We start from the raw sequence: 12533 nt of genomic DNA, 5'->3' as shown, positions 1-12533 counted from the left end.
AATCGGATATCTGTGTACACTGTTATGAAATCATTCTTCTTGTTGAAGAGTTGGATTTTTTTCTTCTTTGCATGATTTAAGTTTTTATTGGTGCTTCGCGTGATGTTTTACTGGTTGCCATGCCGACGGTATCTGTTTGTAAGGATCCCTGTCATTATATTTGTGTTATTTTAGTTTTCAGTACATATATAAATTCAGCTGAATCAAAGCGTGAGGTCAGCGCGTCACATCGGTATCATTGACTGTATCAGGCACACAAAGGGTTGTTCAATCGACACTGCCAGGCTCATGGAAAATCTCGATTGTTATCGAATTAGTGTGATGAATTACTCGTCATTCGGACAAAAGAAACACAAACGTTATTTTTCACATTAACAGACGGTATCGACGAGCCAAATTGCAGAGTTATTTTTAGGACAAAACTACACTCAGCTATAACTGCAGCTTGTGTTTCCTCGCGACCATCTGTTCATGCTGACCTGCTTGTACAGTGGCCTGGAAGAAGTATTGAATGATTAGGTGTGACTTTAGACGAGCATTTAGTCCCCAAAATAAGTTTTCTTATATTTGAAATATTAAATAAATTCAAATGGATCGCAGAACAATGCTGTATTTCACTTGCCAAGTCATTCTAGACTTGAGTTGGATTCCTTTTATAATTTATTTTCTAGGGTCTGAGAGAGAGGCTAGTGTTACCAGAGAGACAGACAAACCAGAGAAACACAAAGACGGTCAGCACAGGACATACCTCAGCAACATTTAAACGTTAAGCTCAATCCCATGTTTAGCAGGGCGTGGAGTCATCCAGTAGATGACACCCCTACCTTTTCAGCTAAGGGTTAAAGTTTGGGGCATGTGGACAAGGCGTCTAGCCTCTGATCAGAAGGTCGCTTGTTCGAATCCCATCACATGACTAGGACGTTGTATGGCAGCTACACCATGTTAAGCTGACCCTAACCAAACGTTTATGTTTCTGTGAATTCATGTGGTCCTCTACGTCTAGATTTCATCATGTTATCTGTAGCTGAACGTTTTATGGTTGATCCTTGCAATGAGATCGCCAAAACTACAAAAAGAAATCTGATCTTGTTTTAAACATGGTCGTTCCTTTGCATTGATAACCATACAATTTTTAAAGGAAACATGCGTGCAAAGATGTGCAAACATATGTAATATTTCACTTTCATTAAACACTTCATTCTACTGAGTCAATAGAACCTGCGTACTTAGACAGCACGGTTAACCTCGAGAAATGGCATGAAAGCCAATTATTGACACAGCCAATTGTCAAGCTTTTGATTAGGTGGTTCTTTAATATTTTTGTGACCTGTATATGTTTTGGGTACGAACAAGCAAGCCATTTGGCGATAGCGTCACGGGTGTGCAAATATATGCATTGATACCCAGTTTACGACTTAACTGCTCTATGGCATCCATCCAAGAACTGACCATGTACATGAAAATATCTCCGTTTTAGGAGCCATTAGGCGCCATTCGTGTGATTGGGAGGCCTGTTCTCCCCTTACCTCTGCGTGAATAATGGTACATTAGTACGCTGTACAGTTGGTATTGATGCTGTACTGTTTATGACCTCTAAATGAATAGCTACAGCAACCCAGCCTCGTGAAACTAATATTACCTGTAACAAAACCATGATCTATGGGGCGGTCACTCCAGAAGTCAAGGTTAGAGCGTCATGTCAGTGATCCACTGTAAACGTGTTGCTATAATTGCGTAGTTCCCTTGTGCCGTTGTTGGAGCGTGACTGAAAGCGTCCCATTATCAGTGAATATGAAGTGTTCTAAGTGAGTCCAATGCTCCGTTGGTGCCATGTTTGTGCGTCGTTGTATTTGCCTCTTTGTCAGTGCGTCGTTTTGGTCATTATTGAATATGCGTCTCGATGCACCGTTGACGGTGCACCTCTTTTAGCGTGGCTTTGATGGTGCGTCGTTGTATATAACGTTACAATTACGCCGCTGTTAGTACGCCATCGATGGTGCATCGTTTCAGTGTGTGTTTCTCGAGGTACTTCGTGGCAAACATATATGTAAAGATGTGTCTAAATATAAATTATCCTGTACAGAATGGGTGAAACTGACTCGCACGAACAGGAGGAGAAATTAGTTCACGATATATCATATGTCATACTTGTTGGAAATCGGCCGTAATATACAGTTTGGAGACTGGCTTCTGTAGTTCGTTACCTCCCCCAGTTTGTCCTCGTCGTCTTTTACAGCGTAACTGTAGGGTTCATTAAAGTCTCCGCATGTCGGATAAAACTAACACGTATGAAAGGGAAGAATTAGTTTACGATATATCATATTTGCTGAATTGAAATTCAGTCGTTATATACAATATGGAAACTGGTGTATGATGTGTTCGTTATATCCGCCAGTTTGTCCCCGTTGTCTATTGCAGCTTAACTGTAGCTTTTATTAACGTCTCCGCACCGCACTAGCGTGATATGTCGTTCATAATACAATACTGCAGCATCAGCAACAATCCACAGACATCATTCACCGACAGCGTCACAGTAATTAGACGTGTATCCCTCCTTCATCCGCGCACCTGTCATCGCATCCTTTGTACATAACAATGATGACTGTGCATATACATGCTGTTGACATTCAACCACACACCCAGCCTCACATGTTCCTACAGCCCTGACGCAATGCTCTGACGTCACCGAGCCATCAACAAGTGAGGTTTATTGCCTCGTCGGGCTATTATTGTCTGTACTTTAATTGCCTTTGATCTCCTAAATACAACCAGTATTGGTTTCCTAGCCTCTAAATCCATGTAAATGGTATCATATGCGATGGCTGCCGGCGGTCTCGTCAAGCCCCACAGAGACTTGTGATATCGATTTACTTATATCAACAATCAGTGGCAGCTTAGACGGCGGCTTGTCCTGTTGTCTTTAATACCATATTGAACTGAACCCATGGTGTGATGGCCTGCCTTTAGACCGGCACGTGCAGGTTTGACCCTATGTTCGGCTTTACACGTAATCTTGAAACTCGATTACCCAAACACGCGGAATAAGAAGAGTGTAAACAAAGACCTATCTCCGGGCTGTGTGATAGAGAACGTAAGTTAGTACGTCTTCACACCGTAATGTCCAATAATGCTGTCAATATGGTGGGCTTTACATATTGTAGTCATGAAGGGAATCGAATCTGAGACGCACTTCATCCGCTTGTAGGCATGTGTGAACCCCAGAGTGAACTGAAGTTGTCATTCTGGCACACCAACACAGTTAGTAGCCACAGTGAACACTCGTTAATACGGATCCCGATAATCCGGAATCTCCGCTTTCCGGGCAATCTCATTTTCCCGAGGCAAGCGTGTCCACGAGCCTATTTCAAAGCCTTGTTTCTTCCCTTGCCACATCAAGGCCACTTTTCTTGGCTAGACCCTGGGACCACCTCGCTTAGATCACGAGTTGTGCCCCTTAGGAATGCAAACGCGATATCCAATCAGATCGCTGTCATCTCGTAGAGCTTCACAAAGAAGCAACTACCATAGGCGACGACCATGTCGATCTAAAAACGAAAACATTCGCGATTTCATTCCTGTCACAAAAACATAGGAAATCGTTGGGGGATTTAAACGATGAAAACAAACATATTCGTGTCAACAAAGACATGCAGCGGTAAATCACTTTCATACGAAAGTGTACATTCGTGGATGTTGATTTTGTGAAACGTTCTGATTGGACTTCAGATATGTGCGATAGTCCAGTCATATTCATCTTCCCGAGGCAAGGGAGTTAACTGACTCTAAAAGTCAGGCTGGAATTCCCGGGCTTTAGCGCAGCGCCACATATGGCTATTACGAGTTATGTCCCTTCTATGCCTCTCCTATGAACCAATCAGATTCCACCTCTCGTATCACTTGCATTTGCTTCAAACAAAATGGCGGCGCCAGGCAAGACGATCTGATCGATAATCAAGGTCTATTTTGTGATAAAACGGGTCTTACATCAAATCACGTGAGCACCTTGATTAAAAACATGAAAAAGTTGAAAAATATCTGTTGAAAACGATTTGCGGTGCACGTGCTTTGCAAATCCTGCAATCGACCGAAATCTGCATGACAGTTTACGAATCGGATTTCGATTTCGTTGGGCGTATTTGATTGGACTATGCATAGACTCGTTAGTTCAGACAAAATGTAACTCCATAATACCAGCCTAGTTCGGCAAGGGTGGAAACTGGACTAAGTCAGTTAACACTCTTGCCTCGGGATGATAAATCATATTTAGCACAGGAAAGTGGGCGTGGTGTGGCAAGGGTGGAAACAAGACATTGATAAAAAGGCTAGTGGACGCGCTTGCCTCGTGAAAATGGGGCAATCGTGTTTGAAACGTTGTTTTTGCAAAAGGAAAACTGCTTTGTACCATGCATTATTCGACTCCAGACATTTGTTGATACGAATATTTGGCCCCTAGAGCGTAGTGCACAGTTTATTGTCAATCGCTATTAAACTTGTACGTGCATTTGTGTTTAATATATTACTCTATATTGGTGTTGATTTACTGAGCCTGACCATCCGATCCCGTTAGTCGCCATGAGTTGCTGAAGACCAATTCTCTCCCGGAATCTTCACGGGACCTGGGATCTGTCATTACAATCTTAGGAGAGGAGAGTAACGTCCAAGTATCATTCTATACATAGAGATTTGTACCTCAACATAACATTCACCCCTCCTATTTCAGAGCCTCTTAGTGATCATGGCTTCACAAGATAAACATGGGGAGCAGAACCTTTCGCTGGAGTCCCCGGCGGCGTCTAGCAAGCAGCTGATTGGTCGACGAAAGTCGGGCATGCGCCTTGAGCTGCTTGAACCTGACGACGATGATGACATGCTGGAGGAGGGTTCTACCGCCTCACGGCGACCGTCGACCTGCTCTCTATCAAGGTGAGGTAGCTAGGCTTGGGCGTGAAACCTGAGGGGACAACAGAAACCTCGAGTAGTATCTGATAGGGAACGTGCCATTAATAGAATCACATCAATATACGAGCTTTCAGGCCTTTCGACATTTACTGCTTGTGTACACAAACCATGGAAACGGGTAAAGTACCTCTCGTTCATCTAGACATCTTTAAGCAAGAACAGATAAAGAGTTACGTCCCTTATATGTCAGGATCCGCATATCGCAGGCTCGATCTGGACATCTTTGAGCAAAAACTGATAAAAGGTTACGTACTTTATATGCCAGGATCCGCATATCGTAGGCTCAATCTAGACATCTTTGAGCACGAACAGATCAAGAGTTACGTCCCTTATATGTCAGGATCCGCATATCGAAGGCTCGATCTAGACATCTTTGATCAAGAACAGATAAATAGTTACGTACCTTATATGCCAGGATCCGGATATTGTAGGCTCGATCAAGACATCTTTGAGCAAGAACAGATACATAGTTACGGTACCCTATATGCCAGGATCCGGATATTGTAGGCTCGATCAAGACATCTTTGAGCAAGAACAGATAAATAGTTACGTACCTTATATGCAAGGATCCGGATATTGTAGGCTCGATCAAGACATCTTTGAGCAAGAACAGATAAATAGTTACGTACCTTAAATGCCAGGATCCGGATATTGTAGGCTCGATCAAGACATCTTTGAGCAAGAACGGATAAAGAGTTTCGTCCCTTATATGCCAGAATCCGCATATCATAGGCTCGATTCCGACATTCATTTCAATAATGATCCTATATATTTTTGTATTGTTTTGTTTTTTGTTCATCGCGGCCTTAATCCAAACTCAAGCACTCCCTTTCTACAATCCCACAACTAGCCGTAATATTACTGAAATGTTGCTCGCTGATTTCGATGTCATTGCTCATTTTCAGGGGTATCTTACCTGTAATAGGCGTTCAATTTGACCCCATGTAAGCAATTCATATTATACAGCAATTCTGTCGTTTCAGATGTAGAACTTTGATCGACGACAACTGTATCCACCAGACTGATTTACTTGTTTTTCTCCCTGTAGGTTCCGGTCATGTCCCCAGCTCGCAGCAGTTGCCCAGGAGCAGGTGTCCCCTGGCATGGACGTCGTCAGCCTTGACGACGACGCCGCAGCTACAGCTTCTCCTACTTTGCGACAACGTCTACACATAGAGGACCTCGACAGACGCTCAACCACGCCTACCCCTCCATCAACACCCGGAAGTAGACGGAGCCACTTGTCTCTGAAGGAAAGTTCTAACCGCGTTTCCGGTTTGTCGCCTACATCAACACCAAAGCTATCCCGGCGTTCCATGCGTGACTTTAAGCATGTTGGCCGGACTTCCTCTGGAGACAGCGCCACGCAGGACCACATGTCGTTTTCTTCCACAGGAGTACAGATCTCACTCAGAGATGAAAATGTGCTGAGGTCGGACGACTTCAGTGATAGATTTTCCAAGCCACAGTCAGACATGTTTGATGGTCCTCCAGAGATAAACATTGAGGACAGATTGAGCGACATCGAGGACGGTGAACGCCCTTCCTCCGCCCAGCATCGTTACCATCATCATCATTCCCATCACGCCGTTAGCGACGACAGCCACGACAAGTGCCAACGCTGGCTTCAGAGCCTTAAGATCACCCGAGCCGACAGAATCAAATCCCGGAGCCATATCCAACTGCCACCTATATGACCGGCGTGGCGTAGAAAGCACGTTACCAAATTTCATATCTCTTCCTATGATTGAAACGTGTGGTATCTGTATGGAGAGTGAAGAGTAGCGATAATGTAGTGGACGGATTATCCTTTGATCTGTGATAACTCCGAGGATGCAGTTAAGATGCACTGAAGATGCAGTGAATGTGATGACCGTGACGGTGCCTGCAGCATCATATGTGTAGTAGTATTTTGTTGTTGCTGGTATGTCGCAGTGTAGCTTAACGCTGTATCACAGTTGTAGCGTCATCGGGGATTAACACTGTACGGTGTTCACAGATCACAGATCGGCAGCATTATCACAATGGAAAGGGATGGTTGCCATATATATATGTATAGCTGTTAACTGATCTTTGTGTATGGCACAGGAATATATTCATGCTGTATAACGAATTCATCAACCTGGTTAAAAGATATGTCTGGAATATTTATGTGCATCATCGTGAATCAGGGGATGTATAATCAGTGATCAGCTTTGATGAAGATGAAAGGATGTGTTTCGATTGGCTTGATACGACCGTATTGCTCAACCACGTGTTTTTGTAGCGTTTGGAGTGTACTTTTAGTGCGTGTGGTGTTACGACGCCGTCTTTATTGAAACCAATCCACCGAATTCACCATCTTCCACTTACCACATCCTTGCAATGTCCTGAATGATATGGACTCATTTTCATTCATTTCCCAGCAGATCAAACTTAGACGTGTATTCCTTGTACATACAAGACATCCCTTCGCAGAACAGAATTGTAAAACACGAATGGTCTCACGTTTCACATTTGAAATTCCCAAATTCTTATGCATATGCATAACACCCACTTAAAACTGGCTTTAGTTGAAGTTCCCCGTACCCATGACAATCATTGTCTTGTCGACAGTACTTTATTGTTTAAATTTGTTGGATTTGTATAATTTCATATATTTGTTTTGACCGAATGTATTCGCTCGCTGAAATTAAGCTGTTTTTAACTTGTTGGAAGGTTATATAAAGCCTGTAATAGAAACGCACAGAATATGACAATCTTTCGACAGCAATAATTGGTAACTCGGTGCACCCAAAAAGACGTTTATGGTGTTAAGTTCCTTAGTTGTACCAGGATCCGCTGGTCGATGGTTTTAATCCTAGATTATGATCCTTTGCCTGTCGGCACCGTATGCTTCACACAGTGGTAAACCTGCATCATTTCTTGTAGTGATATGACTCCAATATTATTCCTGGTCGGTTCATCCCTAACTCACTCCTTCACTCAGGGCTACTTTTATTTGCTTGACAAGTGAACTTTAAATTGTAGTCTATTTATCATAATTTGAATCAAATAATTTCCTATCCAAACGGTGGTATAGTGGCATCAGTCTTAAAATAAAAGATATCAGGCGATTGATTCAATTGAGAAAATCTAATGCCCCTATAATGCATTGTCGCCTTTGATCATATTATATAAAGACATTGGGTATGCCAGATCCATTCAGGGGACCATCTTTCTCAGAAAGCTCGTGTAAGACGAAGCCTAAGACTGCTTCTATACTCCACCATGAAGACATTTTACATGATGTAAATGAATTACTATGTGAGAGCCATTAAGAGCTGGTGCAGCAATGGCCCCTTTGGGAACCGTTTTCCATATGCGCGTGTCATATCTCATGTATCTGGATGTCTTCACATAGTGAACCCGAGAAGACCCGGGTTAGAATTGATCATCAGCAACCCATGTTTGTCGTAAGAGGCGATTAACGGGATCGGTTGACCTGCGTATCATCGTATCCCAATTGCGTAGGTCCAGACTTGGTTATTTTCTGACCGCCGTCATGTAGCTGGAATATTGCTGAGTGCGTTGATGAACATCAAACAAAAAATATGATATAATGAATGGGCGAGTTTAAATCCGTTGGACAATATCCCAGCACCCGTAAATTCATTTCTATGAGTTTATGCTTTCTTTTGACAACATTTTCGAATTCGCATCCTAAATTCCCTACGTATTAAGATTTATTGAGGTTGGCATGTACCTGCATGTACAGCCTGACCAATAATAGGCTACAGCATTGACTAAGTCATGACTTAGGCACAAAAAGGTATTATGTTTCCAGTCTCCACCGTGGTCATTTTTTGGGGAGGTTGGAGAGGGCTTCCTGTGCAAAAATGGCCTTCAAAAACATATAAAGGCCCATAAACAACTCAAGTAGAGGAGTGAGCGAATTTTGTTTTACGCCGCAGCAGCAATATTCAAGCAGGGTTGAGCGTGACAAAATGTTTTCATTTCCACGAACCCAATTCTTCCTCAGACAAACAAAAAATCAATCTGTTGTGGCCTTATGCTTGTACTACATGTATCTATATGGAAATTTGTTCCCTACATTGTCAGTTACTTAGTGACATACTCCACTGGTGATGTACGTGTACGCACGTACACTTGTTCACAAAACTATTACCTGTTATTGAAAGTATTGCGTCTTTGACACATGTTGTAAGTTAATGCAATATATTCACGTTATGTGAATAAATATGGATGAAAAGACCTCACGTGTTCATATTATTTCAAACATTGTTCCACTGAAAGTATTGAAGAAGTTGAATAAATATGATCCTGGAGAGCCCATATTTGTAAGATGCAACTGTTGAGGAATTTTCTATTTACCTATGTACCTATGTGAACAAAGTACTTGTATATATACGTGTGTATACATATACTTTACAATGTAGATAATACTATAAAAACATATTTCCGAGGCAAGGGTGTCAACTGACTTGGAAAGTCCAGTTTCCACCCTCACCGAACTAGGCCGGAAGTTCTTGGTTCGATCGTAGCGCCACCAGTGGCTATTACGAGTTCCCTGTTATGTCCCTACTATTGACCAATCAGATTCCACCGTTCATGTCACTTGTATTTGCTTCAAACAAAATGGCGGCGTCCAGTGAAGACGATCTGATCGATAATCAATATCGATATTGTAATAAAACGGTTGGCACCTTGATCAAAAACATGAAAAGATTTGTAGGATATCTTTGACGTTAAACATGCTTTGCAAATATTGCAATCGACCGAAATGTGCACAGCAGCTTCGGACCGGATGTTGATTTCGTGACGCGATTTTGATTGGACTATACATAGCCTCGTTAGTCCAGCCAAAACATAACTCCATAAGTCCAGCCTAGTTCGGCAAGTGTGGAAACTGGACTTTTATCTCACGTAACTCCATTGCCTCGGGAAGATGTATATATGCCACTTGTGTAGATTTTCATTACGTCAGTTACTCCCATGCCATAACATATATCTGGGCTTGCGACAGTCATAGCCCAAATATCGCTTTTTGGAACGGGCCCATGCCGGTTCCGCGTGGTAGAAGTGTTGAGTATTAGGGGCCTTTGCAGCTTGAAACAGGGCGAGCAGAAACTGAGCACTTATCGTACTTATATCTCAAGAATACACGTGTACGTATTTACCATTACATATAAAACGTTATGACACGTTGGATGAAGCACACGCACAGCCTATTACATGTAAGTCGTATGAAACGAACTCTGCGAGAGCCTTTTGTGCTTACATTACATACGAGGGGATATCAGAACATTCTGAGTATATATGCTTACGTGTGACATTAATATTGATACTCCGTCCTATAATAGACTATGGCGTGACTTGGAGAACCAGCATTAACAATCCAGTGGTTCACAGTCACGCTACAGACTATATATAGCGCTTTTCTATATTTAGGTGATATATATCACGCTAAGACGCGGGATGATTGTCATTAAAGTGAGTGAATGAGTATGGTTTTACGCCGCTTTTAGCAATATTCCAGCAATATCACGGCGGGGGACACCAGGAATGGGCTTCACATATTTTACCCATGTCGGGAATCGAACCCGGGTCTTCGGCGTGACGAGCGAACGCTATAACCACACTAGGCTACCCGACCGCCTCTTGTCATTACAGACATGTTTTACTATAGCCAGATAGTCGGTGCACCTTCAAGACCGTAATAACAACATGGATTTCATTTGGCACAAGAATTCCGCGTATGTATAGACATCGGACAAGGAAATGACTCTCGTTATTAAGATCCGCATAATATCTGATGCATGTTCGTCAGGAAAAGAGTGCACGTGTGGCCCTGCTGCCTTAGCCACTGCAATTTATTGTCAAGAATTGCGTCCCTTTGTCGTGTCAGGAATCGATTATTGCCGGTTCGAACACGGTATCGCTCTGATAATGATTTTTGGTTTGGTACCACCACGTTCGTGTTCGCGGATTTGCCCAAAGTGGTAAAGGACGAACGTCTGCATTACATCGGGTTTTCCTCCCACATAATAACGAAATAAAACCCACAATAACTTAAATTATACGTTTAACCCGACACACACGCACGCGCTCACATCGGAAAAAGAGTTTCACGGGATCCAGATGTATCAGCGTATTTCATGTGACTCGCGGACACGACGTTAAACCCTATTTCACCTTACCTCACCTCGTGTGTCTCGCAATGACCCTCTGATATTTCAAAAGCTTGAGAAAACCCTGAAAATAATGCGATAGGTTTGGTTTCACTTATATAAAATATATTGATTGGAACGATGAAACTCGTATGACGTCACACCTAAAAGACAATATTCTATGATAGTTATAGGCTATCATGACATTTAGTTAAAAAATGTTAAAAAGACCTTTACATACTCTGAATTTAAAAAGTAAGAGCAATTGTTTTTGTATCACTAATACTACAATAACCATACCACGCCAAACCATACTGGTCCACACTGTGGTCAAAATGAGATCCGGGGTAGCTTGCCGTAAAAGGCGACTATGCTTGTCATAAAAGGCGACTAACGGGATTGGGTGGTCAGCCTCGCTGATTTGGTTGATGCGTGTCATCGATCCCAATTGCGTGGATCGATGCCCATGGTATCAACCACTGGATTGTCTGGCCAGACTCGATTATTTACAGACCGCCGTCATATAGCTGGAATATTGCTGAGTGTGGCGTAAAACAACAAACCAGCCAACCAATTATACAAAATGTTCATATGAATAGGTCTGCCACAATACTTTATATGTTATAATATTGTCGTCATAATAATTATGATGTTTTGATAATGTGCTGCTTTGGGGAATACTTCAATTCATTTGACTTGATGGATGCGCAACTTGGTGCTTGAGCATTAAGATACAAGAATACCTTTTCACACTCATATATACGCCGATACAATTGTGACCTGTGTCATCCACTGGGCAGGATACGCTCACCTGTTCGCGAACACCTGGTGTCATCACTGTCTGCTAGTTATTCATGATGACATGTTCATGGTACAGTCGGAATCGTGCAATGGACTCCGTGGTCTAGTGGTAGAGCGTCCGCCCGGAGAGGGGAAGGTCCGGGGTTCGATCCCCGGCCGCGTCATACCAAAAGACGTTTAAAGATGGTACTTGTTGTTACCATGTCTGGCGCTAGGCATTAAAGAGCTGAAACAAGGACTGGTCGGCTCCGAGTCAGTATACTGTGTCTGAGTGGGGTAGTCATGTTAAACTGCGGCATGGTATCTCAGTGGGCTAGCACTATAAATCGGCTTCAGTCCGGACTAGTACAAGCAGCCACACACACACGTGCATGCACGTCGCTATATAAGTGCAATAATCTTGAATGAGACGTTAAACTAAATTTCAGCTCACCTCGTCTCTTATTCATTCCTATCTCATTCTGATTATAGCCATAGATATAAAGAGTTCGTTTAGAGGCGGTTAACATATTTTCATAACTCGCATACCATTATTTTATTGCTAAATTCGCCAATATATAACGTTATATCCAATCCCATACAAACACGAAGTCTTCAGTTATGAAAAGATGTCCGAATCGACTT

At 42.6% G+C, this 12533-nt stretch overlaps 1 protein-coding gene across 2 annotated transcripts in view; it reads left to right on the top strand.

Annotated features, from left to right (window-relative positions):
- LOC139453091 (uncharacterized) overlaps window positions 1–8652 on the top strand; it is a 50780-nt gene extending 42128 nt beyond the window's left edge. For both annotated transcript variants that reach the window (XM_071234716.1, XM_071234715.1), the window contains exons 2-3: window positions 4721–4923; window positions 6008–8652. In XM_071234716.1, the coding sequence (XP_071090817.1) occupies window positions 4736–4923; window positions 6008–6656 (837 nt within the window). In that variant the 5' untranslated portion in view covers window positions 4721–4735 and the 3' untranslated portion in view covers window positions 6657–8652. The remainder of the gene's footprint in view (window positions 1–4720; window positions 4924–6007) is intronic.
- Window positions 8653–12533: the final 3881 nt, after the last annotated feature.

The sequence above is a fragment of the Haliotis cracherodii genome, unplaced genomic scaffold, assembly GCF_022045235.1.
Source record: "Haliotis cracherodii isolate W230 unplaced genomic scaffold, xgHalCrac1.p SCAF_9, whole genome shotgun sequence".
NCBI lineage: Eukaryota > Metazoa > Mollusca > Gastropoda > Lepetellida > Haliotidae > Haliotis > Haliotis cracherodii.
Note: the sequence above shows the minus strand (reverse complement) of the source record. Positions and strands in the feature narration are given on the sequence as shown.